This window comes from Lemur catta, chromosome 6, assembly GCF_020740605.2.
Source record: "Lemur catta isolate mLemCat1 chromosome 6, mLemCat1.pri, whole genome shotgun sequence".
NCBI lineage: Eukaryota > Metazoa > Chordata > Mammalia > Primates > Lemuridae > Lemur > Lemur catta.
Genome location: NC_059133.1, coordinates 47,294,654 through 47,321,576, shown reverse-complemented (window position 1 = coordinate 47,321,576; position 26,923 = coordinate 47,294,654). Strand labels below are relative to the sequence as shown.

Below are 26,923 nucleotides of genomic sequence, written 5' to 3'. Positions count from 1 at the left end.
TCCCTGTGGACTCTCCAGCTGCTCACTGGATGTATAACCTTACCTGTACTTGAGAAGCAAAAGTTTATACTGTTGTACTACGAACGGGTATAATTACCTTCAAAAGATCGTGAAGAAAAACCCATTACAAAGTTCAAAGGCTTCCTGACAACTATATTGCAGTTAATTACATGTGTATGGTCGAATTCAAGGATTAGGGGACAGTACCGTTCCATGGATGTTGAAGTTCTTGTTTCTTGGTGCAAAGACGTTCTGGAAAGTCTTCTGGTACTGAGGCGCGGCTGTCCAGGGCGAATGAGGCGCTGGAGTGGCGATCATCATGAAGAAGGGCTCAGAGTTGGACTTGTAGTCCAGGAAGTCCAAGGAGACATTAGCCTGACACATACAAAGATTTGTCATCTCCTACCCTACCCAACAGTTGAGTACTTAATAGATGAATGTCCTCTGGTGAGCAGAGAGTACAGGGTCACATCAGCTTTTAATCTTAGCACGTGATCTTATGTCACAGTCATTTGCAGGCACGTTGTTGAAACATATATGTTTGGTTTTTAGGTAATACTCAAAATAAAAAATTGAAAAGTATACCATCATAAGAGAGCAACTGATGATTTTACATGATCTAAAAATTATGTCTCCCTCAAGGAAAGAAACAGTAATTTGGCCATTTTAGTATCAATTTCCATTAACGGAGCTTAGAGTATATACACTTGATGCCTTCGAGAATATAAATAGAAAGTCAACCTAATTGCAAAAAGTGGGCAAGGTGGATTAAGTTACCTTACCCTTATGAAAATATATAGAAAGCAGATGTCATATATTATTCCAGCTGAAGTAGCTAAGCTAAATGAATAATGTTACATACAAATACATCCCACTAGGGCTTTCATTTATATGGACTTACCATTTTTTGTTTGCTTATCAGAAGATACTTCTTTATTTTTAAGAGTACCGTGGTACTATCATAGCTCACTGTAACCTTGAACTCCTGGCCTCAAGTGATCCTCCTGCCTTGGCCTCCCAAAGTGCTGGGATTACAGGTGTGAGCCACCGAGCCCTGCCTAGGATATACTTCATGAAAATGAAAGCACCCTACATAATGCCGTTTTTCATTGTTCCAGTTTATTTATGTCTTCATTTATTCCCAACACTAACTCAGAACATACTGACTGTATCTATTTCCTATCACTCTCCCCCCTACTTAACTTTATTCCAGTCTCATCAGCTTCCTTGCGGTTTCTCAAATATTCCAGCCATGCTCTTGCCTCAGGGTCCTCACACTTATTGTTCCCTCTGCCTGTGGCACTCTTTCCCCTGATCTGTGTAGCTCATTCTCACCTACTTAGGGTTTCACTTAAATGTTACCTGAGTAACCCCATACCCTGCCTTATTCTCTGATGACCATCTGATGAGGCAACAAATGAATGTGTGTATCTATATATATGTGGCATACATAAAATCTGCGACTAGGAAATTACCTTCCACAGAATCAGGGACTTTGCTTCATTTACTGCTAAACACCTGCTGTACAAGATGCTGAACTATTTGGTGAATGAATGCTCTGTGGAAGGTTACCACTGGAAATGTCTCAGGACAGGAAAGTCAGTAACAATTCACCTGCTTTCAGTAATTTTTATATACAAATACATAATGCCCAAAGAACCCCAAAATCTCTATCCCTCCATCCTCATGATGGAGCCTGTGAAGCTGCCATCTTGTAGCTTATCAGTAAAACTGGGGTTAAAATAGGGACTCCTACCAAGTAAAACCTCTACAAAGTAATCTCTACAATGGTAGAGATTATAATCTTCAGAAGACATAATCTTCAGAAAAGGGATTTGCTGCTGGAATTTTATGAAAATTAGATCTGAGCCTGGCTGATACACAAAGAAAAATACCCTCAGGAGTTTTTAATCAGCTGGAAATACTCTATGGCAGTTAGACCAAGTTATTATGCATTTCCATTATTCAACACAAACAAATAAGCCTACAGGTTTTCTAGGCAGAGAGTTCAATCACATGTAAGCCAAACCTGCAAGGACAGAGTTACAGAGAGCTTCAGCAACTCACCAAAACATCTGTCAAGTAGTCCACACTGTAATTTTCACCATGCCTACGTGCCTTCCCATTGATAGATAGGGTATAATTATAGTATTTAGAATTCTTTTCCTATTAAAAAGAGGAAAGTAAAATTTGTTAGGTCAGTACACAAAATTATAGCCTGAATTCATGCTGTGCTAAAATATGCTCTGTTTAAACAGTGATAAGACATAAAAAAGGTAATGACTCAATATTGAATTGGATTTTTTGACTAGAGTTTTATTAAAGACTGTTTCAATAATATGTTCTAGTTTAAAAAACTGGATCAGGTAGAACAGCAAACTACATTGCTAAACCTTGTGCAATGCAAGAAAAACATCTCAGAAACGAGTGACTCACAAGTCAACAGACTTTCTTTTAAGGAGATAAAATTGCTAGTTGTAAAATAAAATAGTTATGTCAATGTCAGAGCTACATCAGAGAGTAAACATATTTTGCATCTTGTAGGGCTGTAACTGTCACTCACTTCAATAATCACTTACCAAAGCATACCAATAACTCCAGCCCAGAGGAACATGTTCTAGTCCACCGGCACCTGGGGCTCCATACTGGAAAAAAAAAAAAAAAAGACAAGTAGGACATTAGAAGTACTTTGAAATGACCAGAACTGAAAGAAATAGGAAACTTTTGGAATCTTTTTAGACCAGGGCCTGAAACATGGTAGCTGTTCGATTTTCCTAAATAAACTAATCAAAAAGTAAACTCTATAATCCTAGGAACTTCTAAAAAGCAGGAGTTGACAAACTTAAAGCCACTGAGCTGAATCTGGCCTGACAACTGTTTTGTATGACCAGCAAGGTAAGAATTTTTTTTAACCATTGAAAAATATAAAAACCACCCAAAAGATGACTATTTTGTGAAATGTGACAATTAGATAAAATTTAAATTTTGGTACAGAAAGTTTTATTGGAACACAGCCACACTCATTCAGTTATGTAGTCTGTGACTGCTTTCATGCTACAGTGGCAGAGTGGAACAGTCAAAACAGAGATACATGGCCTGCAAAGCCTAAAATGTGGCCTAGCCCACATGGCCCATTCATGGGGTGAGTGCTGAGCTACTGATGGCACAGACTGAATAGTCTAACTGACCTTGTGACTAATAATAGCCAAAATATTCAGACTATGAGGTATCACCCTATTACAGGCTGAGTATCCCAAACCCGAAAACTGGAAATATTTTGAGTGCTGACATGCCACTACAAAGGAAGTGTTCATGGGAGCATTTTGTATTTTCAAATGTGGAATGCCTAACTAGTAAGTATAATGCAATTATTCTAAAATCTGTAATCTCAAACACTTCTGTTCCCAAGCATTTTGGATGAGGGATACTCAATCTGTATCAGTTGTCCTGCTGATGAAATCTACTTCTGGAGCTCAATTTATCTGATGAAATGAATAAGTAAAGAGACCACAAGATGATCCCACTTTATCCTGACGAGGTTTATGACAGCCCATTTAAAGTCGAGTTTAATCCCTGAAAACTAAGTCTTTGAATTTTAATAGTCTCTCCTAATTTTATACATACATTAGATGACCTCCAGTATACAAAGTAGTGTATGTTCTTTATGACCCATAGCCCCATCCCAATAACCTAATATCCTTACTTCCTATTCCTCATGATTCTTTTCAAACTGACTCATCTTCCTTCAAACCCACAAGGTTGCAAGTTCCCCTAATTACTGGGGGGAGGGAGAAATTAACAGAAAATTCAGATTAGATATTAAGATTTCTAGCAACTACAAATAAAGTATATAGGAAAATGTACATCTTCTCTTTGTCTCCTATCCCCAGTTTTACTATAAGATCTAACCCCAAACGCTCCCAAACACACCACTTCCTTTAAGCCTGGACTTTGAGGTATCCCTCCATCCAGCCCTACAACGCCTCTTGACCATATGCTTTAATGACCTGAGTGCCCCAGGCTCTGGATGCTTTCCTTTTATCACTAATCTCTCTACAGTGTGTTCTTACTTTTCAGGTTAGAAAATGAGATAAGCACTAAGTTGTTATAATTCAGAAAAGAATCTAAGAAATCTGAAGAACGATTCTAAGAGGAAAAAATTTTTCACTTTGATCCTGATAAAGGGGAAATGGAAACAAAGATGGCATGACAGCCACATGACAAGCAGAATTCCTCAGGGAAGAAGATGCACCAGATAGCAGAAGTCTTAGGATAATTTTTAAATAAATACTTCTGGGACTGTTGGAAGGAAGACTAACTTCAGTACTCAAATCATGTGAACATGTTTATGTAAGTTAGTTCCTGTTTAATGGGCAGATTTGGAAGAAACAACATATACCAAAAACCCTTAACATGAATTGATACTAATGAAAACATTAACATGACTTATATTAATTCACATTTAAAAAGCTATTATAAAAAAAGGAATAGACCATTCGACATACCTCATTTAAATATTTCCCTGCAAAAAACGTTTGATAACCACACATTGATCTGAGAATTGCTGGGAAAGTATTTGGTTCTTGGATCTTCTGCCAAGACTTACTACTGCAGTTTCCCTCTAAAGTGTTGTTGACAACGTGATGATTATGTGGGTACTTCCCTGTCAGGATACTGGCTCTGCTGGGGCAGCAAAGAGCGCTTGGCACATACTACAAAGGAAAGGGAACAAAAAAGACAAAGTTACACAAGAAAGATGGAGTTTTCATCATTTCTAAAGAGAATAAAGAAAGCTGCTCAATATGCTAACTTCAAATTTTTAGTTTCTCATGGAATATAGCTTTTCTTTATACATGACATACTTCAGAGCTGATCTAAGTCACAGAGTAGAGACGTGAAAGCATATAAAACAAACCAAGAACACAGACTTCTTTTTCAGTTGGTTTCTTTTTGCAGGATAACGTAACAGTAACTCTAGTCTCATCTAGTCTCATGCTAAAGAAATAATATTTCATATGCAAGGAGCACAGCGTTGGTCTTAACAAAAAATAAAGAATACTACTTGAATCTAGTGTAACTGAGAATCGGAGATTCATGCTGAGGCTGATCTGTAGCTTTATGCATTTCCTGTATCACTTTATACACCGGACACAGACTTTTTTCTCTGCTCTAATTTCCATTAGCTACTGTCATCAACAGATTTTCCCCATTTAACCAAATAGTATTTGTATACATCACCAAGCCACTTCATAGAAAGGAAATACTAGTTCATACTCATGCCAGCATGACAGCCATTCAAGCATACACTCATGCCAAAATGAGGTGTTATCCCTTTTAAATACTTAGCATTTTTTTTGCGTTTCAAATTAGATTTGGCATTTTTAAATACTGGTGAGGATGAATGTTCTCCACATGTGTATTGACCATTGTGTTTCTGTGAATGGTTTGTTCATGTACTTTGCTCATCTTTTCCTCCTGGGCTGTTGTTGGCCTCTTGTTACATAAGATTTGAGTTAAGGAAGGACACGGTCATGTTACAAATATACTTCCCATTTTTTCTTTTGTCTTTCAATTTTATTAGGTATTTGACTTCTGCAATTTTTACATTGGCAGCTCTTAAATTCTTTCCTCTTTCTCTTTTCTGATCAATTTTACGGACACCACCACACTGGTTACTGTACCTTCATGTTACATTTTAGTATCTCCGGTAGGGCAATTTCTTCCTTTAACAAAAATTACCTTGATTGTTCTTATTTATCATTCCAGGTAACTTTTGGAATCACTTAAATGGAGTCTAAAAATGTCCTGTTAGGATTCCAATTAGAATAAACATTTTATGTGTCTTCCCACAGAAAATGACGTGCATATCTACATATCAAGTACTTTTATCACTTACAGAGTTTTGTAACTTAATTTACATAGGACTTAATCATTTCTGGCCACCACTAATTATTCCTAGAGTTTATATTTTGCTGCTATTATGAATGGGATCTTTTCTCCACCCGCCACCTTCTATTTCTCTAACTGGCTATATGGAAGAAAGTTATTAATTCTTTTCATCTCTACCTTACTGAATTCTATTAATTTAAAAAGTTTTTCAACAAGTCTATGTTTCCTGGATAAAAAAATCCAAACTAGCAGAAATAACTTTTATTTTTCCAATAAACTTACCTCTTATTTCCATAAGAGTTATGGCAGTGACTAAATAGTCCATAACATTAAATGAGATATTAGGCCCTTATTTCATCCCTAACAATGCCTTAAGTATAAGGTGTGCTATTTGTTTGAAATATTCATAATAGGATGTATTCTTCTTACAGTTTAATAAATTATCAGGAAAAGATGCTAAAATTTCAGAGGACTTTCAAGTATCTATTAGGATGAACATATTTCATTTTCCTTCTTTCAACTACTGATATGTTGGTAGACAATATAATAACCAACAACATGTAGTACTTACTATAAGTCAGGCACTGACATAAGCACTTTACACATATCAAAACATTTAACCTCAGGACAACCAGGAGGTAGATTTTAGTACCCTCATTTCCAAGTGGGGAAAACAAGGGCCAGAGAGGTTAAGCAACTTGCCCAAGGTCCCACTGCTAGAAAAGCAGCAGACAGAGTATTCAGAATATAGAGTCTGTGCTCTCAAGCATGACACTATGCTACCATTCAGTGGATCTCCTGATAAGCCACTCTCCATTCCTAGACTACCACTTACTTGGTTACGTGCATGGTTCTTGAATGTGAATTAATATTTTATTTTGGACCTTTGCATCTGTATTTTTAAATATTCATGTTATATATATATTTTGGTGCTATTTCTCAGGTTTGGCTATCAGGGTTAATTAGGCTTTTACCACAGAATAGTTTACATAGCATAAATATTATTTGATTTTTTTTTTTTTTTTTAAAAGAGACCAGGTCCTGCTATGTTGTCCATGCTGGACATGAACTCCTGGACTCAAGTGATCTTCCCACCTCAGCTTCCTAGGTAGTTGGGACTGTAGGCACATGCCACCGAGCTTAGCTAAATGTTACATGATTCTTATAATCCATTTTCAAATCTCAAAACAGTGAGGTTTTAAATAAAATTCTCTAGTTCTGAGTTGTAGAACAGACTGGTTTAGAAGATACCTGCACTAATCTTCAATTGATAAGTAATATTTCAATTAAAAGAGTTTGCATCACATTAAAGTCCTTCCTTCAGATCAGGCACTTAACTAGGAAATGAAAAACCACACAGAGTATACCAGAGTCCCCAGAATAGAAGTTTCTTCTTAGAATGTAAACACAGTTAAAGTCTAACAAAATTAAATTAGCCTCAAAACTTACAGCGCTGGAGAAAGTCATCCCCATATCTCCAATGAGAGCCTTGGTTTTCTTTAGTGGTGTCTGTAAAAGTAAGTAATTATCTGTTAAATACCTGATAAATTAAAACACATAGACCAGGATTCATGTTTTGTCACATCTTACTCAATGTTTTGTTCCTAAATGGTCAGCTCTACCTGACACTAAGCAACAGCCAAGAGAGTCCTGTGTGTTTCTGAAGAGGAACCAAACAGGTTTGGTTATAGTCACCTGCATCCTGTGCAAAAGTGCAGGGGGTCATAAGGCTCACAGGAAGGGAAAGTTCACAGCTGATGGCATAATTCCAGCAATGCTGACTTCAATGTAATGAAATTTTGGTGCCCTTTTGTTTATCACCAACACCCTTACAAGGTAGACAGGGTGGACCTATCTTTCTCTATGAATTCTTCTTTAAAAGCAGGATGTGGAAAATGATGTGAAAGTAGCCTTTCTCCCTTTAAAACAGAAATAAGACAACACTTAAGATTCTGAAAGCCAGACAAGGCCTCAAGGCTCAGTGACTGACTCAAACCTCACACTCAGTGGTGGAGCCCAGACGGACACTTGTCCACCACCAGCTTGCTGCCCTCCGCACTAGACCAACCACCACCTCAGGAGGAGGACTTGAACCAGGCAGCAAGCAGGAAAGAACCCTGTCAAGTAATAGGCTAGTCAGAAATTACTTTGTTTAAATCCTTATTTTTCATCTTTTGTTCAAAATCTAGGATCCTGACAAGTACAGAGGACAATTAACTTCACCCCATAGTGAGAATAAAAGTATGAAGTCTTTAGATATAAACAAACACAACACTAGTAATTTTTATTCAGATTCCAGACAGCAAAAAGCACCACTGAAGAGGCCCATTTTAGATGTAATATCAGTCGATTCATGATGATTCTGAAATACTTTTGAATTGTAAGACCATAATAAATGCAGTTTTAAGTATTTTTTGTTGTGTAATAATTCCTTAAAGAGCGATGATCTAAATATATAACTAGGTTAACAAGAACCTCATTTTTGATAATGTATAAATTACTTTCCCCCACTGTTTTATATTGGTAGTAGAAAACCTAAGGAACCCATAAGCTCAAAAGGATGAGAATTCTAACTTATTCAAGAAGAGCTTTGCTAATTTCATGAGTAGATCCATAAGAGCCTTCCAGGAGACACTAGAGATGTGGAAGGTCTTTGCCAACTTTCAGAAGCAATGTCACCAGCCATGCTCTCCTTAAAACATCACTTGAGTGCTATCCTCAGGAAAAGAACACTGGGCTGAATCAAACAATGGTTTCGCAAGGAACCTGAGTTACCATTATCAGTGGTCCCCAACTTCGACACCAGGGACCTGTTTTGTGGAAGACAGTTTTTCCACGGATTGGGGGGGGGGTGTGTGTGACTTAGATTTTAGTCTAAGTCAAAAAGAAGTTTACATTAACAACCATAATCTTTATACTGCTAATAGTAGTACAAATGATAACTACAATCTGTGCTTAATCAAACAAGTCCGAAACAAGAACCACACAGCACTGAAAATGTATGTGTACGTGTGTCCACGCTAATGTGAATATAAAATGGATCCTTAAGATCTAAGCAAAGATAGTGGCTCGTCAGGGTAAGGCCATACAACAGTCTTTAAGAAGCATAGGGGCAAATGTGTTATTTTGCTCATCCCAAGCAAAATCCTTTCTATTAAAACCCCAAGTAGTCATTTACTTTCCAGGTCCAATGTAAAACTGCTCTGAAATAGCTTTTTTTTTTTTTTTTTTGAGACAGAGTCTCACTTTGTTGCCCGAGCTAGAGTGAGTGCCGTGGTGTCAGCCTAGCTCACAGCAACCTCAAACTCCTGGGCTCAGGCAATCCTCCTGCCTCAGCCTCCCGAGTAGCTGGGACTACAGGCATGCACCACCATGCCTGGCTAATTTTTTCTATATATATTCTTAGTTGTCCAGATAATTTTTATTTCTATTTTTAGTAGAGACGGGGTCTCGCTCAGGCTGGTCTCGAACTCCTGACCTCAAGCGATCCACCCACCTCGGCCTCCCAGAGCGCTAGGATTACAGGCGTGAGCCACCGCGCCCGGCCGGCTCTGAAATAGTTTTGACAATTCTGATAAGCGCCCGGCTGGCTCTGAAATAGTTTTGACAATTCTGATAATTCTATGGCTTACTTTTAACAATGGAAATCATTTTGCTTTAAGCAAAGCAATGACATGATGTATTTATTCTTCTCTTATATTTCATCATGGCTTCTCTCACTTCCTTGAGGTTTTGACCATATGTCACTTTTTCCCAGAGTGAATGATTTTAAAAAGAGCAACCCATGCTATAGTGAAGAACAGTGCAAATGATATTTAAGTAAAATCAAGAAATAGATAAGAACAGTTCCCTGGGGAAAAAAGTAAAAACAGATGATATCTAGAACAAACACAGTGAATTGTTAAAGATGATGTTACTACATAAAAGACTTTCAAAGAAGGCTAAAAAATTCCACATTAAACCAGTATCCTAAGTGCTATCTATAATCCTTTGACCTGAATTGTCTCAGGGAATTGGAGGGTTCACCACTGTTTTGCAACTATGGCAGCAATTTGTAATATTTTGGGGGTCAGAGAACCACCCCCTCTGCAAAAATTTTTACATACATAGTTTTGCATGTAAATTAAGGAGTTCCATTATCCCACTGGCATCCCCAAATGTCACCTGAAGAATTTCTGATCTCCGTTTAAGTGACAGTGCCAGTATAAGCATGTCGAATGACATCTGGTAAGTCTGTATTATTACAGTATTCTAGAATAGGAGAAAAAGCATGATGCTCTGGGATCACAACACACCCAAACTTTGCCCCTTATTAGCTATATGAACCTTGGCCAAGTTACTTAACCACTTCCAAGTATTAGTTTCCTTTTCTTTAGGATATTATCTACAGCAGAGGGCTTTGCTACTGGTTTAAAGACGTAAGTAGGATTAACATACTAAGAGGAAGAGACCTCAAATATACAGAGACTACAGCTGGGGTCTATAAGAATTGAAGAAACTGAATTCTGAATACCTTATATTTAAGTAATTAATTTTGTTGTCAACAGAGATAAAAAAGCTTGACCTTTTCATTAAATACTTTAATCACTGATAGAGATGGCTTGCTTTTTCTGGACAAAACACTCTTCAAGGACACAATTTTTTTTTTTTTTTAAAAGGAGTTTTGTGAGCAGCAGAATAAGCATAGAAGTTGTAATGGTGGTAAAAACCAAAGTAAAAACTAAGAAGGAAATTAAATCAAGAGTCTATGATGTCAACATGGCTGGGTAGAAACTAAAAGGCCATGAGGCATATATGATAGAAAGAAGTGTGGAGTCAAAATGAAAGTATCTTATTTTCACACTCTTGAGCACGAGAGTAAGATACTTTACAACCCAGAAATATATATATGGATATGCTTACCTTTACCGTGTCTGCCTCTCTATCACACACATTTTACATACTATGTATGTAAAAATTTTTGCAGAGAAGGAATCCTCTGACCCCCAAAATATTACAAATTGCTGCCACAGTTGCAAAACAGTGATCAACCCTCCAATTCCCTGAGACTAATTCAGGTCAAAGGATTATAGATAGCACTTAGGATTTTGGTTTAATGTGGAATTTTTCAGCCTTCTTTGAAATAGTATTTTATGTAGTAACATCACCTTTAACATTTCACTGTGTTTGTTCCAGGTATCATCTGTTTTTACTTTTTTCCCCAGGGAACTGTTCTTACCTATTTCTTGATTTTACTTAAACATTATGGTGTGATGGATACACTTTTCTTCACTAAAGCACGGGCTACAAAACATTCCAAGCAAAAACGTTAGTAGCTTACTAACTAAACTGATTTCACAACTCACTCATGGGTTGGGACCAGCAGTTTGAAGGACACTGAACTAAGGAGTTACCATACAGGAAAAATTAGGAACCTCTTGTCTGGAGTGTTTCATAGTCTCAGCAATTCAGCTGAAAGCAAAAAGAGAACTGAAAGGAAGAAAGCAATAAAGAATTTGCTTTTGAAAAGATGAAAAGAATGCTGGATCCTGGATCAGGGGGCTAGTCAGGGTTTTGCCCTGACTGCCTCAACTACCTCTGTGTCTTGTTTGGGCAAGCTGCTTTCTGGGCCTCCGTGAGGAAGGGGTCGAAGGGATGTTTCCAAAGGTCATAAATTCCAGAATTCTACAATACAAGAGCAAAATTAATTCTGGGAAGGAATGGAGTCTCATCACAACAACCCATTAGACATAAAATGAACCGCTGACAGTATCTAATGCAACAGCCTGGTGTTCAATTAGATTGATTGAATTTCTTGAGCCTTGTGAAGCAAAACACACACTCAACAGTTCAACAGCCTGCCTACCAGATTAGCACATTTCAGCACTTATTTTATAGATATCAGGCCCAGATATTGTACAGAGGCACAAATGCAGAGGGGGCCTACGTCCCTCATAAAGGGGGCTGGACTAATCCAAAAGAAAATCAATCAGGGCTCGCTTGCTCTTAGCCAGCACCTGCTCCTCATTGGTTCAACCCATCCTCCAATGGCCTCCACATGTTTCTCTTGAGATGTGAACGCGAAGTCCGCAGCAGTAGGGTCCAGACTAGCAGCTCCGTGTGGTGCGTGTATGTGTATCAATTCAGAGGAGGAAGCCGTCCTGCAGCCCCTCACACCAAACCTAGCTAGGGTCAAGGCAGCCAATTCGGGGAGTAGGGGTGGGGACGGAAAAAGAGAGCAAGAAACGGGGGAGTCAGAAGGAGAGGTGGAGGGGCGGGGCAGAAATAGAGGAGTTACCATGCCGCCGAGCACTTCGTCCTGGTCGTCGGTGAGGAGCAGCACCACGTTGGGCCTCCGAGAGGCCGCCGCCACCGGGGAGACCCCCAGGCAGCCGCTCAGCAGCAGCAGCAGCAGCGGCGCTGGGCTGCAGAAGGGCAGGTGGCGGGGCCTGCCCCGCCGGGGCCCACCTGGGGCCAGAGGCAGGAGCCGCATGGCGGACAGGGCTCCGCGGGAACCCGGGGCGGGGTGGAGGGACGCGCAGGTAGCCGGTGGGCGAAAGGCCGATAAGCCCCAGGAAAAGGCTGTGCGGTGAAGGCCGGGGGCTGGGGTCAGGCGTTTTCTCTCCAGGCGCGATCACGTGAGCCGGGGACAGGGGGCGGAGCGCGCGGCGCGGTCACGTGACGGGTGGCGTGGGCGGGGCCATGGGCGCAGCCGCGAGGGAAACGGCGGACACTTGCCAAAAAGGGTCGAAGAATTCTGGGGACCTGGCGCAGGCCTGGGGTGCATTCTGGTAGGACCTGTTTCTGAGCGCTTGGTGGAGCGATTAAAATGGTGGGAAGAGAAGATGAAAAGCAGGAGGCAGTCAGCAAATACCATCCGATTAAGAGGAAGAGAAAGAAGGAATGTTCCTACCAGATGTTAAGAGCAGCTGATGGGTAAAGTTTTTATTCTAGCATATTTAACCCCTGAATCAATGAGTACTTATTCAGGGCTCTTATGTTTATACAAAATGAAGGTAAACCAGAGTGTCGGGGCACTTATGTTTATTCGTTTTTAGTTTCTCTACAACTTGTGAGGTGTGAGGTAGGTCTTAACATTCTCATGCAGCGCAGCTGTTAAATTTGGAGCTGGATTCAAGTCAGCTGTGCTTAACTCCAAAGCCTGATGATGTTCTGCTTTCCTCAGCTGACATCGTGGTTTCAAACAAACAATTTAAGGATATCCTGACAGCTTTATCCTAATATTCCTTGATGACTTTCCTCTTTTTTTCTTTTTTTTGAGACATAGTCTCGCTGTGTTGCCCTGGCTAGAGTGCAGTGGCGTCATCAAAGCTCACTGCAACCTCAAACTCTTGGGCTTAAGCGATTCTCCTGCCTCAGCCTCCCCAGTAGCTGGAAATAGAGGCGCGTGCCACCACGCCTGGCTAATTTTTTTCTATTTTTTTAGTAGAAACGGGTCTAACGCTTGCTCAGGCTGTTCTTCAACTCCTGAGCTCAAGCAATTCTCCCGCATAGGCCTCCCAGAGTGCTAGGTCTACAGGCATGAGCCACCGCCCTCCGCCGTCTTTGGTGACTTTTTAAAAGCCCTTTGGGAAGATGTTGGAGGATGTACACATTGAACAGAAACCTTGACACATGGTCATGCACCCACATTATTTAGTAATCTTTAGGGGAAAAATTCCATGAAATTAGGAGTTCCAAATATTTCTGTGGTCACTCTGAAACATGTGCTTACCACCATGCTGAAGTCTATAAAAACAGAAATATCGCAAGCAAGGTGAACTGTCTAGTCATATCTCCAACTCGGTACAACAGAGCGTACCTCCTTGCTGGTAACAGTATTTTGCCTAAGCTGGACTGTATGCCAAGAAAAATCTTTTAAAACTTGTGAAAGCACTTATAAGGTAACAATAATTGTGGAAATACTTTTGAAATTTCATGTGTACAACTATAGGACTTATGCAAAAGGAGGTAACGCCTTTATTTTATTACATTTTTTCCCACATCAGATGGCTAATGTGCTGAGTAACAAGATTTCAGGGAGGTACACCTCACATTAGCATGAAAACCCAATTATCACGCTTATGAACCACGAAAGAATCTTACCACATTTTTTTAAAAAAGTAAGTCTACAGAAGGCGAAAGAATCTTTTAAAAAATAGAGTTCTGCAAGAAAGAATTATGCGGAAAATATGGTCAGAGCAGTTCCCAGACAGCCAAGATACTGGGTTATAGCCTTTGGCTCATTTTTTGAGCTAGTGAAATAACTAACCCTGTGCATTCAGATTTCAAGACTTCCAGGAAGACTTCCTTGCACACATACAAAAAATAACCTGTTCCATCTGCAGTGATGCCCCAAATTGTAAAATTGTGTCTTCTTGTTGTTCAAGGCTAGATTATAAACTATGTGAGGTCATAGATTGTGTAATTAGGTGCTGTCTTTGTTCCAGATGATAAGCTAGTGCTGAGGAGACACTGTCCCTCTTTCATGGAATTTACAGTCTAATAGGAGAGAGATGGACAATCTGATAGTGACAGAAGTATATGATTATGAATAGACATGCTATGAAGGAAAAGTAAAGGGTGCAGTGAGCATTTAAGGGGTGAAGGATTGACCTAGTCTAAGGGTCCTTGAGGAAATGACCTTTCAGCGAAATCTAAAGTTTGATTAGGAGATAATTTGTTAATGGAGTAGTGGGATGGTGGAATGTCTCCTAGGCACAGAGTATAGCATATGCAAAGGTCCTGAGGTGGTACATTCAAAGAACTAAAAGAAGCCAGTGAACTGTGAAGGTGAAAAATAACTTTAAGAACTCCAAAATATATTTTTGACAACTCAGAAGAGAATCCCAAACACAAACAAAATGTAAAAACTTTATTTAAATAGTCAGTAAAACTCAAAACATTTTGACTGCGGTTTAGGAAGATATTGGAACATTTCAATAAAACAAGTGACAAATTACAGACTCCTGATGTGAATGTAAATAGCAGACACTTTCTTTTGTCATCTGTATTTTATTAAAGCACTGAGATAAAATTGAGATAAAAAATTAATGGAAAATGAAACCAAAATGATAGAGATGAGTGAGAAAATCAAGAAAAATCCTGACAGTTGGAAGTGAATGGTAACAAAAAAATATCCAATCATAACAAAATAATAATTTACTAACAGAAAGAGAATAATCATTTCACAATATATACGTATGTCAAAACATCATGTTGTCCACCTTATGTGTTGCAAGGCTTGAACACCTTTGTAATGGACACATCATTTCATTATATTTCGATTCTTCAAATAAAGTCCAAGTTGTCATATATATTTAAATACTCCATACAGTAGTTGAACCTGAAGGTAAAACACACTATTGCAAAACATCAAAGTACACTTCAGGTACTTTGAGGGAAGCCTTTTCTCTAACAAAATTAAGGAAATGAGTTGTATATGGCTCATATTGTGCAAAGTTATTTGTAAAGAGCATGCAGCCCTTTGTCCCAATCATCATAATAGTTGTGATCACATATGACTGATTGTAAGTATTATTCAACCACAGGTTAAAATAGCACCAATCTTGTTACTTTGTTGAATAAGTCTCAGATGTTTTCAGTTGGCTAAAAAAGGTAAAAATTTTTTCTGTTAGAAGTACAGAGTAATTACCAATTGATCGGTGTTTATCATATCCAGAATAGAATATATAATATTATTTGGTGTTTCATTATGTATTTGACTTGCCACTTTTTTGTATGCATTTTCTCATTATTTCAATTTTTCAGAAATTATTTTAGTAAAATAAGTCATTTTTTTATATTGACATTTTTTTCCTAAGAGCTTAAGCAAAAATGAATGAAATTCAGCTATTAGTTGAAAAATTCTCATGAAATTTTCATTGTAGGAACAATATTATTTTTCATCATGTCCTCTGAAGTATAAATGTCTTTTACTTAAACATTTAATAACCTCAAAACTTTCACCCTGGCAATGATGGAGTAACAGTGCCAGACTAACTCACCTGCTAAAAACAACTAGAAAACAGGCCAAAATATGTTTTTACATGAGGAATAAGAGTCAGTGAAGGACTGTGATCCATGTGTGAGGGGAAACAAACAATTGCTCTAGTTTTTTGTCTGGAGGTACATTCTGAACCAGAGAGCAGGAAAGAGAATCCCATGCATAACACAGTTGTCTGGTGGACAACTTTGAAGGGAGAGAGATGGAGGTTGAGGGAGGTTAAAGCAGCTGGAAGTTTCAGGGAAGAGTTCCAAAGAGGAGCATACTATGTAGATTAAAAAAACAGAAACAAAAACAAACAGTCTACATTCATGTCTTTTTGAAACTTTGCTGAACACTGAGATGTGCATTCATAGGGTGAAACACTCTAAGGCAATGCAAAGAATGACCAAAGTGATGTAAAATAAATGATTCTCAGAGGGGTTGGTGATATTTGAGATCCAACCAGCCAGAGGGGAAAGGCCTCCTTGATCATAAGGGGCATTCAGTAAAGAACCTGCAAAGTAGTGGGGCTACAATAGCAAAGCTTAAGTACAACCCTCAAAAAGATCAAGCTGATCTGCAAGTAACTTGCCTTCCAGAACAAGGCCCAAGACTACAAAATTCAGATAATCAACATTATGAAATTCACAATGTCCTACACCCAATAAAAAAATTACCATGGGCCCCCAAACAGGAAAATCTGGCCCTTAACCAGTAGAAAACATTGTCAATAGAAACAGATAATAAACACAGAGATGAAGAAGTTAACCGATCAGGTTGTTAAAACACCTATTATAACTATCTCCAGGTATTTAAAGGAAAACAGTCTAATGAGAGATTTGGAAGCTATATATTTTTTAAAATCTATAAATAAATAACACTGTATCTGAAAAATGCACTGCATGGATTAACAGAAGAGTAAACAATATGGGGGGGGGAGGCAGCAATAGAAAATATCCAAAATAAAGCAAAGAGAGAAAAAAGATGAAAATAAAAATAGAGCCTCTGTGAAACAAAATCATGTAGTCTGTCACTCATATAATTGGAGTTCCAGAAGGAACAAAAATAATTTTTCAAAGAAATAATAGTTGAAAAATGTCTAAATTTGGAGAAAACTCTGATCTCAGATCCAAGAAACTCAATGAGCTCCATATAGAATATTATACTGAGAAACATCACAATCAAAATTCCGGAAACTAGTCATAAAGAAAAGTCTTGAAAGCAGTCAGAAGAAAGGGAAATCATATTAACATACAAAGGTACAAAGGTAAGAATGACTGTAGACATCTCATAGAAACTGCACAAACTAGAAAACAGAGGAATGATATCTTAAAAGTGCTGAAAGAAAATAAAAACCCATCAACTTAGAATTCTATACCCATCAAAAATAAATTTCAAAAATTCAGGCAAAATAATGATATTTTAACACAAAAAGTGGTGGGAGAATTCATTGCCAGTAGAACTGAACTACAAAATATGTTAAAGCAGGGATCCCCATACAACCTATGGTGAGTTGTATAATTTTTTTCATCATATATTACAGTGTAGTAACAATAGAAATAAAGTACATAATAAATGTAATGTACTTGAATCATCCTGAAACCACCGCCACCCCCACACCCCTGTCCCTGGAAAAATTGTCTTTCGTGAAAATGGCCCCTGGTGCCAAAAAGATTGGGGACTGCTGCGTTTAAGGACATTTGCAAGGGGAAGGAAAATAATTCCAGATGGAAACTCAGATCTACACACAGGGAGCATGAATCATGGTAAATATGTGGATAGATTAAAGGACTTTTTCCTCATTTAAAAAAATGTCAAAGATAGCAACTGACTTAAAGCAAAAGTAATAACTTATATTTACAATAGAAATAAAATGGATAACAATAGCACAAAGGATGAAAAGGGAGGCTAAAAATATCCTGTTATAAGATTCTCACATTATATATGATCTGATACAATATAAATTTCAGGTAAACTGTGATAAGTTAAAGATGAATATTGTAAACACTAGACAAATCAATAAAAATGGTATAGCTAATAAGCTATTAATGGAAATAAAATGGAATACTAAAAAATATTAATTCAAAAGAAGGAAAAGAAGAAAAAAGAAACAAGGTATAGAAGGCAAAAATAAAAGACAGAAAGATGATAGACTTAAACCATATCAATTACATTAAATATAAATGTTCTAAACACTCCCAATTAATAGGCAGCACTTGTCAGGCTAGATGAAAAAAATCAAAAACCAACTATATACTGTTTAAAGTAACTGTCTTTCAATATAAAGACACAGGCAGATTAAAAGAGAAAGAATAGAAAATATATATACTGTGAAAACACTAATCAAAATAAAACTGTAGTACTATGTTAGCATAAGAGAAAGTAAACTTCAGAACAAAGAATATTACCAAAAAGGGTAGTTTCATAATAATAAAGGGGTAATTTATCAAGAAGACATAACAATTCTAAACATGTGTGCATGATACTGCTTCAAAATATAGTACATGAATCAAAAACTGGTGAAAGTCTGTATTTGAACTATTTGAATTAATGACTAATTCGAAACAAGTAAAAATTTAAAAGCTGACAAAACTGAAAGGATATTTAGATTTATACAACTGATGACAGAAAAAGTAGACAAATAATTAGTAAAGATATGGAAGATGTGAACAACACTCTTACCCAACTTGACCTAATTGACATTTATAGAACACTCAATGCAACAAGAGCAGAATACACATTCTTTTCAACTTCCCAGCTGGGCCATAAAGAAAATTTTAAAAATTTAAAAGGATTTAAATCATACAGAGTATGTTTGATGACCACAAAGAATTAAATTAGAATCAATAACAGAAAGACATTTAGATAATGCCCAAATATTTGGAAATTGAACAACACAAATAATCTATAGGTCACAGGATAAGACACAAGGGAATTTAGAAAATATTTTGAACTTAATGAAAATGGAAAATACAGTATTTCAAAATTTGTGACATGCAGCCAAAGGAGTACTTAGAAGAAAATTTATGGTTTTAAAGTTTATAGTAGAAAAGAAGAAAGGTATGAAATCAAAGACTAAAGCTTCCACCTTCAGAATCTAGTAAAAGAAGAGCAAAAAAAAAAAAAAAAAAACAAAAAAAAACAAAAACAAATTTAAAAGAAGGAAGAAAATAATGAAATTGAAAACAGAAACAATAGCGATAAATCAATGAAAACAAATCCCGGTTCTCGGAGAAGATTAATAAAATTGACAAATTTCTATCAAGACTCATCAAAGAGATAAAATGAGGAAATACAACATACCAATATCAGGAATGAAAGAGTGAAGATCAACTACAGATTCAGACATTAAATGAATAATAAGTAAACATGCACAAATTTATGTGAATAAAATTTTTTACTTAGATGAAACAGGCAAATTTCTCCAAAGTCATAAATTACCAAGACTGTTTCAAGAAAAAAGTAGAAATCTGAATAGTCCTCTACTATAGAAATTGAATTAGTAACTTAAAATGTTTCCACAAAGAAGACTCTAGGCTCAGATGGCATCACTTGTGAATTCTATCAAACATAAAGAAATAATATAAATCCTATGCAAGTTCTTTCAGAAAGGAGAGGAGGAGGGAATGCTTCTCAAGCCATTTTATGAAGCCAACATTATCCTACTACCCAGAACAACCAAAGACATTACCAGAAAACTGTCATGAATATGGATGCAAAAATACGTTAAAAGTTTCTAGCAAATCAAATTCAGCTATATATAAAAAGGATAATATCTCATAAACAAGTTGGTCTTACCCCAAGAATGCAAGGTTGATTTAAATTCAAGAATCAAAGTAATTTACTCTATAGAATAAAGGAGAAAAATCATATGATAATCACAATACATACAGTAGAAGAAATTGACAAAATTCAACATCCATTCAGGGTAAAAAATCTTAATAAATGTGGAATAGAATGAAGCTTCCTTCATCCAATAAAAGCATTTTATGAAAAACTTACATTTAATATACTAAATGGTGAAAGCCTGAATATCGTCTGTCTAGCCCAGTAACAAGTATGTTTGCCCTCAACCCTTCTATACAACATTATACTGTAGGTTCTATCTAGTTCAATAAGAAGAAAAAAGAAATAAATGTTCAAAGAGTTCCACAAATACACACATTATGGTAAAAAATGCTAAAAGGCAAAGTAAAGGAGAAAATTTTGAAACAAGAGAAATATGATTCATGACTTATAAGGAAACTCTAAGAAAATTAACAGATTACTTCTCATTAGAAATAATGGAGGTCAGAAGGCAGTGGAATAACATATTCAAAGTTCTCAAAAAAACTGTCAACAAATCCTTTATGCAATAAAAATATCTTGTAAAAATGAAAACGAACTAAAAACATTCTTTTATAAACAGGAACAGAAATAATTTGTTGCTAGAAGAGTTGCCTTACAAGAAATACTAAAGAGAGTTCTTTAGCCTGAAAGTAAGTGAAAAAAAACAAAGAGCACTGGTAAAGATAATTATGTAATCATAAAAGAAACAAAGAGCACTGCTAAAGATAATTATGTAATTATAAAAGATGGTATAAATCCATATATTTTATTTCTTTTTAAAATTGATTTAAAAAACAATTTTATAAAACAATATGTATATACTACATTGTTGGTCCTCCAATATATAGAAATGTAATATATTTGCCAATAACAGCACAAAGGAGGTGAATGAAATCAAAGCTGCACTGGGCTTAGAAAATGACTGCAGATAGTAACTTAAAAGCACAAGAAAGAGAGAATCAGAAATGATGAATAGGAAGATTAATATAACAAAAGCTGTAAATACATACTTATTCTCTTCTCTTACCTTCTTTAAAATACACAAAATTATATAAAGTAATGATTATAACAATGTACTGTAACATTAATAGATATGTATAACACAAAAAAGGAGAAAGGGAATAGAAGTATGTAAGAGTGATGTTTCTATATCTTATTGAAATAAAGTTAGTATAAATCTGAAGCTGTTTCTGATAAGATGGACATAGTAAGACCTAGAGCAGTTTCTAAGGAAATATCTTAAAACTATAGTGAAAAAAATTAAATTAAAATGCTACATTAGAAAATATTTACTTAATGCAAAATAAAGCAATAAAGGAGTAACAGAGGACCAAAAATGACATGAGCCATATAGAAAAAAAGTAAAATGGCAAACATAAATCCAACTATATGAATAATAATTAAATGTAAGTGGATTAAACAATTGAGTCAAAAGGCAGAGATTGTAAGACTGGATAAAAAACTAGATCTATTTGCTGTCTATAGGAGACACACTTTACATTAAAAGCTACAATAGATTCAAAGTACAAGGATGGAAAAAGATGTATCATGAAACAGCAACCAAAAGAAAGGTGAAATGGCTATACTAATATCAGGCAAAATAGACTTTAAAACAAAAAATGTTTGCTTCTAAGGGCAGGAATGTTTGTGTATTTTGTTCATTGATATATGCTCACTACCTCGAATAGTCCCTGGCACATTGTAAGTGCTCAATAAATATTTGTTGAATTAATTAATTGAATGAATAAAATGAAACTAGAGAAAAGACCAACCAGTTATCTACTTTCCAAAGAAAAATGAGTTTCATTAAATAAAAGCCTTGAAGTGGTGTTAGCAAAGAGGAGCCCCTTTTACTACCCTCCACTATTGTCACGAGATGACTGGAAGACCCCAGGCAAGTTCCCTGGAGCTCTGGAGCCACTAATTGGATTGAAGAGACAACTGTGGGTCTAACAGAACATGACTGTCAAACTGATCATGATTAAGGATAACAACTAAAATGAAATTTGCTAAAATTAATTATGGTGCTTATAATCAATATTTTAATTTGGAACTTTAGTTTTTATATTTAAATAATTATAGTAATAATTTTTTACAAGATACAAATGGGATACAAGGTCCAATACTGCATTATAATTATAAGCTAAGAAGCATCTCTCTCTGAGCATTTACAAAAATGCAACATGTAAATCTAGTGTACAGTCTACAGGCTGTGACCATTTAAATTATTTCTAAACCTGTAATAAGGTCTTGCCAATAACCTTCCGACACCCCTCATTTAAAACTACCTTAACAAGACTTGCAACATTTCTGATAAGTTGATAATTTTTTCAGCATGTGCAGATACCTAAATACTGAATTGGTATGATGAAAGCTATGATTGTTCTTGAAATACGTGATTTCTAAAACCTAGCAGTTAACTTTTCACTCTAATCTTTCAGGGATTACTCATTCCCACAGTCACAAGAGAAATGCAAAAGGTCATTGCTGGGTTTCAGTTTGTCCTCATGGGAATTCAGTTTTGCTCTTTAATTTTGCTTTTACAATTTATGTATATGCTTGGAATACATACAATACAAGCTGCATTTTCCATCTAATAACTATACATGAAGAAGATTCTTATATTTTTCAACCCCAAAAGTTGGGATGAGAGGTAAAAAGAGGATTTAAGTATTTTTAAAAGCCATCAATCCTTAGATATACCTTAGGAAATGCCTATTAATACATAGTAGACGATCAATAAATAAGAGCTATTCATGTGGAATGGTATTCAGGCTATAAAATTTGATGCTTGCAGGAACTCTGGATATCTAGTTTAACTACTACTTAATAATTATAATGTTAAATTTCAAAGTGACAGAATATAACCTTTCCTTTGCAATAATAGGAAGAAAGGTTGTGATGGCTCAACATGTATCAGCAGAAATTAAACCTCTGATGTCTCTCATTTGTATTAAAGTGACTTTTTTTTGTGTGAGACAGGGTCTCCCTCTGTTGCCCAGGCTAGAGTACAAGGGCATCATCATTCCTTATTGCAGCCTCAAACTCCTGGGCTCAAGTGATCCTCCTACCTTAGCCTCAGCCTCCCAAGTAGCTGGGACTACAGGTACATGCCAACACATCCAATTAATTTTTCTATATTTTTTTTGTGGAGATGACGTCTCAGCTTGGGCTGGTCTCAAGCTCCTGGGCTCCAGCGATCCTCCTAGCCTTGGCCTCCCAAAGTGCTGGGATTACAGGTATGAACCACCATGCTCAACCTAAAGTGACATTTTTTAAGAGGAAATGATGTGTCTATCATTGCCATCACTTGAGTGCTGATATGCAGATATCTGGAGGAACATCATTCCAACAAGTACAATGACCTTAAGCCTTGTTAGTTTTTAGTTTGCCAGTTTCCTCTCTTCAGGTGATTTGGTAATGATGGGGAATGGGAAATAATTTTGAATTTCCTATTATTTTAGAAATGTTGAATGTCAATAAACTCTTATTTTCTTGGCCTCTTTTTTCATCCCCTTCAGCTCACTGTGAGTTTCTTTATAGTTCCTGATATGGATACTCCAAATGAGAATAGCACTGAAGGCCAGTAGTTAACATATATTTTCTTAGTGGGTGGAGACAGAAAGGGCTGAGAAGTCAACTAAGAGATCTAATTTCAGTATTTGCACCTATGAAAGTCCTGCTTGTGAAACCGCCCTTACAAATTCATAAAAAGGGGTGCAAGGCAAGAACTATGGTAAGGGCCTAGCTAAAAATAATGATAATAATTAACCACTGTCCCCCTGTTTGCTTCTCTGTGATTGCCACTCTGGAGCTACATAGCTGGTGGTCATAGAGATGGTTAGCTTTCTCCATAGATATAACATCACCTTTTTGAAAATAGGCATAGTTTCTGATATATCTTCCAGGTACCCAATTCTAGTGGAATGGCTGACCCACCCAGACCAGTGGCCAATACCGAGGAACTGACTCAACTGGTCTTGTGATCCCCACCCCAAGAACCTGGTCAGCAAAGAAGACAATTTCTACAACCCTATGGTTCCACCCTGAACCTAGCCATTTAGCAGATTCAGTTGCCTATGCCAAACCGTTTTTAAAAACCCTGTTTCTCAAATTCTCCGGGAGGCAGATTTGAGAAATATCTCCAGTCTCCCCACTTAGCGCTATACAGAATAATATCTATCCATCTCTCTCTCTCTCTCTCTCTTTCCTGTAAACTGCTGTCTCAGCATATTGGCTTCCTCTCTTGGGCAGTCGGCAATTGAACCTGGTTGGGCGGCAACAGTTGCAAAGTTTAGTATATGAAGGAAGGCTCTCAGGACTCATTCAATGCCAGGGGCAATAGGGAAAAAGACCTCAAAACCCAAAACAGCAATACAGTAATTCTACTCCTTCCATTTCATGTACTTTAACATTAAACAGGTATATTATACAACCATAAAGTAATATTTCCAGTATAATTTAAAATTCTGGATACCTAAGGAAAAAGAAAACTTTTGCTTTCGTTATATTAATTACAATTTCAAAAAGGGCCCTTTTAATTGTGGTGCTGGTGTCAAGGGACACCAGGTTTCTACCTGTAGGGTCAGGCTCTATTATGAAAGTGCCTTGAAAAATAAAAAGTGTGCTAAACAACCATAAGGCACCACTATTGTTCACCAGGTGCATTGTTTCTCCTTTCAGAAGTACAGTTAAGGATTTAATAGCATTGAATAATATGTATTCATCAGTAATGAAAGCCAGCCACTTTTTTAAGCTTTAGGAAAAGTTCAGTTTATTCTATGCAAATGGACAAGTTATTTAAACTCTCTGTGCCTCAGTTCCCACATCTGAAAAGTGAGGATAAAAATATTAATAGTACTTACCTGCTTTACAGGGTCAAACTGAGAATTAAATGGTATAATTCATGTAAATCACTAAGAACAGTGCCTAACATAGAAAAAGCACTAAAAAATGTTGACAATTATTATTAACCTCACAAAAATATCCACAGTGGAAGGACGTCTCAGAGTTCTGAGGTCTAGTGTAAATAATGAAAAGATACATTTCTCATGGTCTCTTGTAAACTTTTGCTTTAACCATCAAAACCACCTCCATCAATTTATTAGTTTGGTCATCTCACGAATACGTCATTAAACCCTCATTCTGTGTTATGTCTTGTGTCATGGAATTAGTTGATCTTAAACCAGTACTTTGTTTTTCACTGGAGAAAAGAAGTTCATAGTGTTATTAAATCCAGGTACTTGCCAGGTGTTCAGAGTTTTAGAAAGGTTATTGTCAGAAACTCAAACTAAGAATGCCTTTTAAAGGCGCTCAGACCAGGAGGAAAGGTGAGCAGGGCTGGGTGCCGTGCCCCCACTATACGAAGAAGGAGCTCTTGGCCTCGGCCTATTGAACTGGGGTTTAGGACCCTCCCGGGCATTATTTCTAGCTGGTGGCTGAAGAGGATGCAAGAGTTGCCCTCTTTTTGTGTTAAATCACGTGCTTGAAAGTGAAGGTGGCAGCGGCCGGGGCGCCCTCCCCTCTCCGGCCCGAGCACGGCCCCTCCTGACGGTACTCTGGCCGCGGCTCGCTCCTTGACGCTCGTCAGAAAGCGCTCCTGGGAGAAGTCGGGCGTCGTCGCAGCAGGTGTCCCCAGGCGGCCCAGCGGCGTGGCCGCCCCCTTCTCGCCCGGCTCGGAGCGGAGGGCATCGGCCCGGGTTCCGGGCCAGGGAAGGTCCGGACCGGCGCCTGGGAGGTCCGGAGCCCGCTGGCGCCGCGCCGACCGAGAGCGCCCCCGGCGGGGCCGAGGCCGCGCCTCCTCCCGGAACTGGCCGGCGCCGCGAGGCAGGAGGAGCGGCGGGCGCGAGGCAGCCGCGCGCCGGGGGCCATGGAGGGCCGGACGGGGCGCGCGGGGCTGGAGTTCCGCGGCGGCGGCGGCGGGGCGAGGCCGAAGGACGCGGAGCAGGAAACGGCCCCCGGAGTGCCCCGAGCCCCACCCCTCCGGGGGGCGGCGGAGCGGCTGCGGGGCTCCCGGGACTCGTGGGAGGGCGAGGACGACCCGGAGCCCGGCGGCGGCCGCACGAGCCACACGGCGTCCCTAGTGAGCGGGCTGCTCACCGAGCTGTACAGCTGCACCGAGGAGGAGGAGGCGACCGGCGGGGGCCGCGGGCCCTGGGGCCGCCCGCGGCGCTGCGACAGCCTGGACAGCTCCACCGAGGCCTCCGGCTCGGACATGGTCCTGGGCGGCCGCGGCGGCGCAGGCGACTCCCGCGTGCTGCAGGAGCTGCGGGAGCGGCCGAGCCAGCGGCACCAGGTGAAGTACCTGCGGCAGAAAGGTGAGGGCCGGCGCTCACCTGTGCACACCTGGGCTGCTCTGCCAAATGCACCGATTTAAGTTTGGGGCGTCTGTTTTGATCTGATGCTGGTGCCCACAGCGTCACATATTCGTGTCTACAGGTAGTTCTTAATGTCCCCACCTGTCCCATCCCTTCTCGAGTCGTCGTGTGGAGCATCAGTTAATGGAGTGGGCGGGTCTCCCCTCCTCCCATCCCCCTACCTGTTGGGGGATGCCCAGGGGAGAGGCAGCCGGATTCGAATTTCGCCCCAACAGCTGTTAGGACAGGTTTGGAGTTTCTGATATGTATACCTGAAGTTACCTAGAGGGCGCCGGGAGAATAGAGGCGACTCTAGGGCTTTCTTTTTTTTTTTTTTAAAGGCCTTCCCCGGCCATTCCACTTGGATAGTGTTTCACTAGTGAGGCAGAATAATTTGATAATGCAGTTTCGAAGCAGAGCGGGTGAATTCCATTTCTGCCCAAACATACGGTTCCAAGCAGCTCATTAGGTGGTTTTTTGGGGTCTGTTTTTCCCTTCTTTAAGGTGGCGGATTAGTGGAGGGTCCTAAAGCGTCGGCTTCATTACAGCTGCGGTCCTCAAACTCCGGGCCAGGGACCAGTACCGGTCCACAGCCTTTTAGGGACCGGGCTGCAGAGCTCTGTCCCCCGCCCCCCACCCACGTCCGTGGAAATATTGTCTTCCGTGAAACTGGGGCGGGCGGGGGGATGTTGGTCAGGGCGCACAGCAGGAGGTGAGCAGCGACTCCCCATCGCAGGCATCACCGCCGGAGCTCCGCCTCCCCCTCCTCCCGGTCCGGTCCGTGGAAAAACTGCCTTCCATGCAGCCTGTCCCTGGTATCAAAAAGGTTGGGGACCACTGCATTACAGAATTTAACTGCTGGTACCTTCATTTGGCTTGGAGA

At 38.7% G+C, this 26,923-nt stretch overlaps 2 protein-coding genes and 1 pseudogene across 2 annotated transcripts in view; 1 reads left to right on the top strand and 2 right to left on the bottom strand.

The window, feature by feature from the left end:
- The window catches only part of GNS (glucosamine (N-acetyl)-6-sulfatase), a 33,952-nt gene extending 21,428 nt beyond the window's left edge, over positions 1 to 12,524 (bottom strand). Inside the window, exons 1-6 of the mRNA XM_045553436.1 lie at positions 12,167 to 12,524; positions 7,339 to 7,398; positions 4,506 to 4,712; positions 2,580 to 2,645; positions 2,068 to 2,166; positions 208 to 375 (exon numbers count right to left, since the gene is read on the bottom strand). Of these exons, the coding sequence (XP_045409392.1) occupies positions 208 to 375; positions 2,068 to 2,166; positions 2,580 to 2,645; positions 4,506 to 4,712; positions 7,339 to 7,398; positions 12,167 to 12,361 (795 nt within the window). The 5' untranslated portion in view covers positions 12,362 to 12,524. The remainder of the gene's footprint in view (positions 1 to 207; positions 376 to 2,067; positions 2,167 to 2,579; positions 2,646 to 4,505; positions 4,713 to 7,338; positions 7,399 to 12,166) is intronic.
- Positions 12,360 to 26,923, top strand: part of TBC1D30 (TBC1 domain family member 30) — an 84,947-nt gene continuing 70,383 nt past the window's right edge. The window contains exons 1-2 of the mRNA XM_045555153.1: positions 12,360 to 12,410; positions 25,275 to 26,001. Of these exons, the coding sequence (XP_045411109.1) occupies positions 12,360 to 12,410; positions 25,275 to 26,001 (778 nt within the window). The remainder of the gene's footprint in view (positions 12,411 to 25,274; positions 26,002 to 26,923) is intronic.
- LOC123640953 lies at positions 13,872 to 13,969 on the bottom strand (annotated as a pseudogene).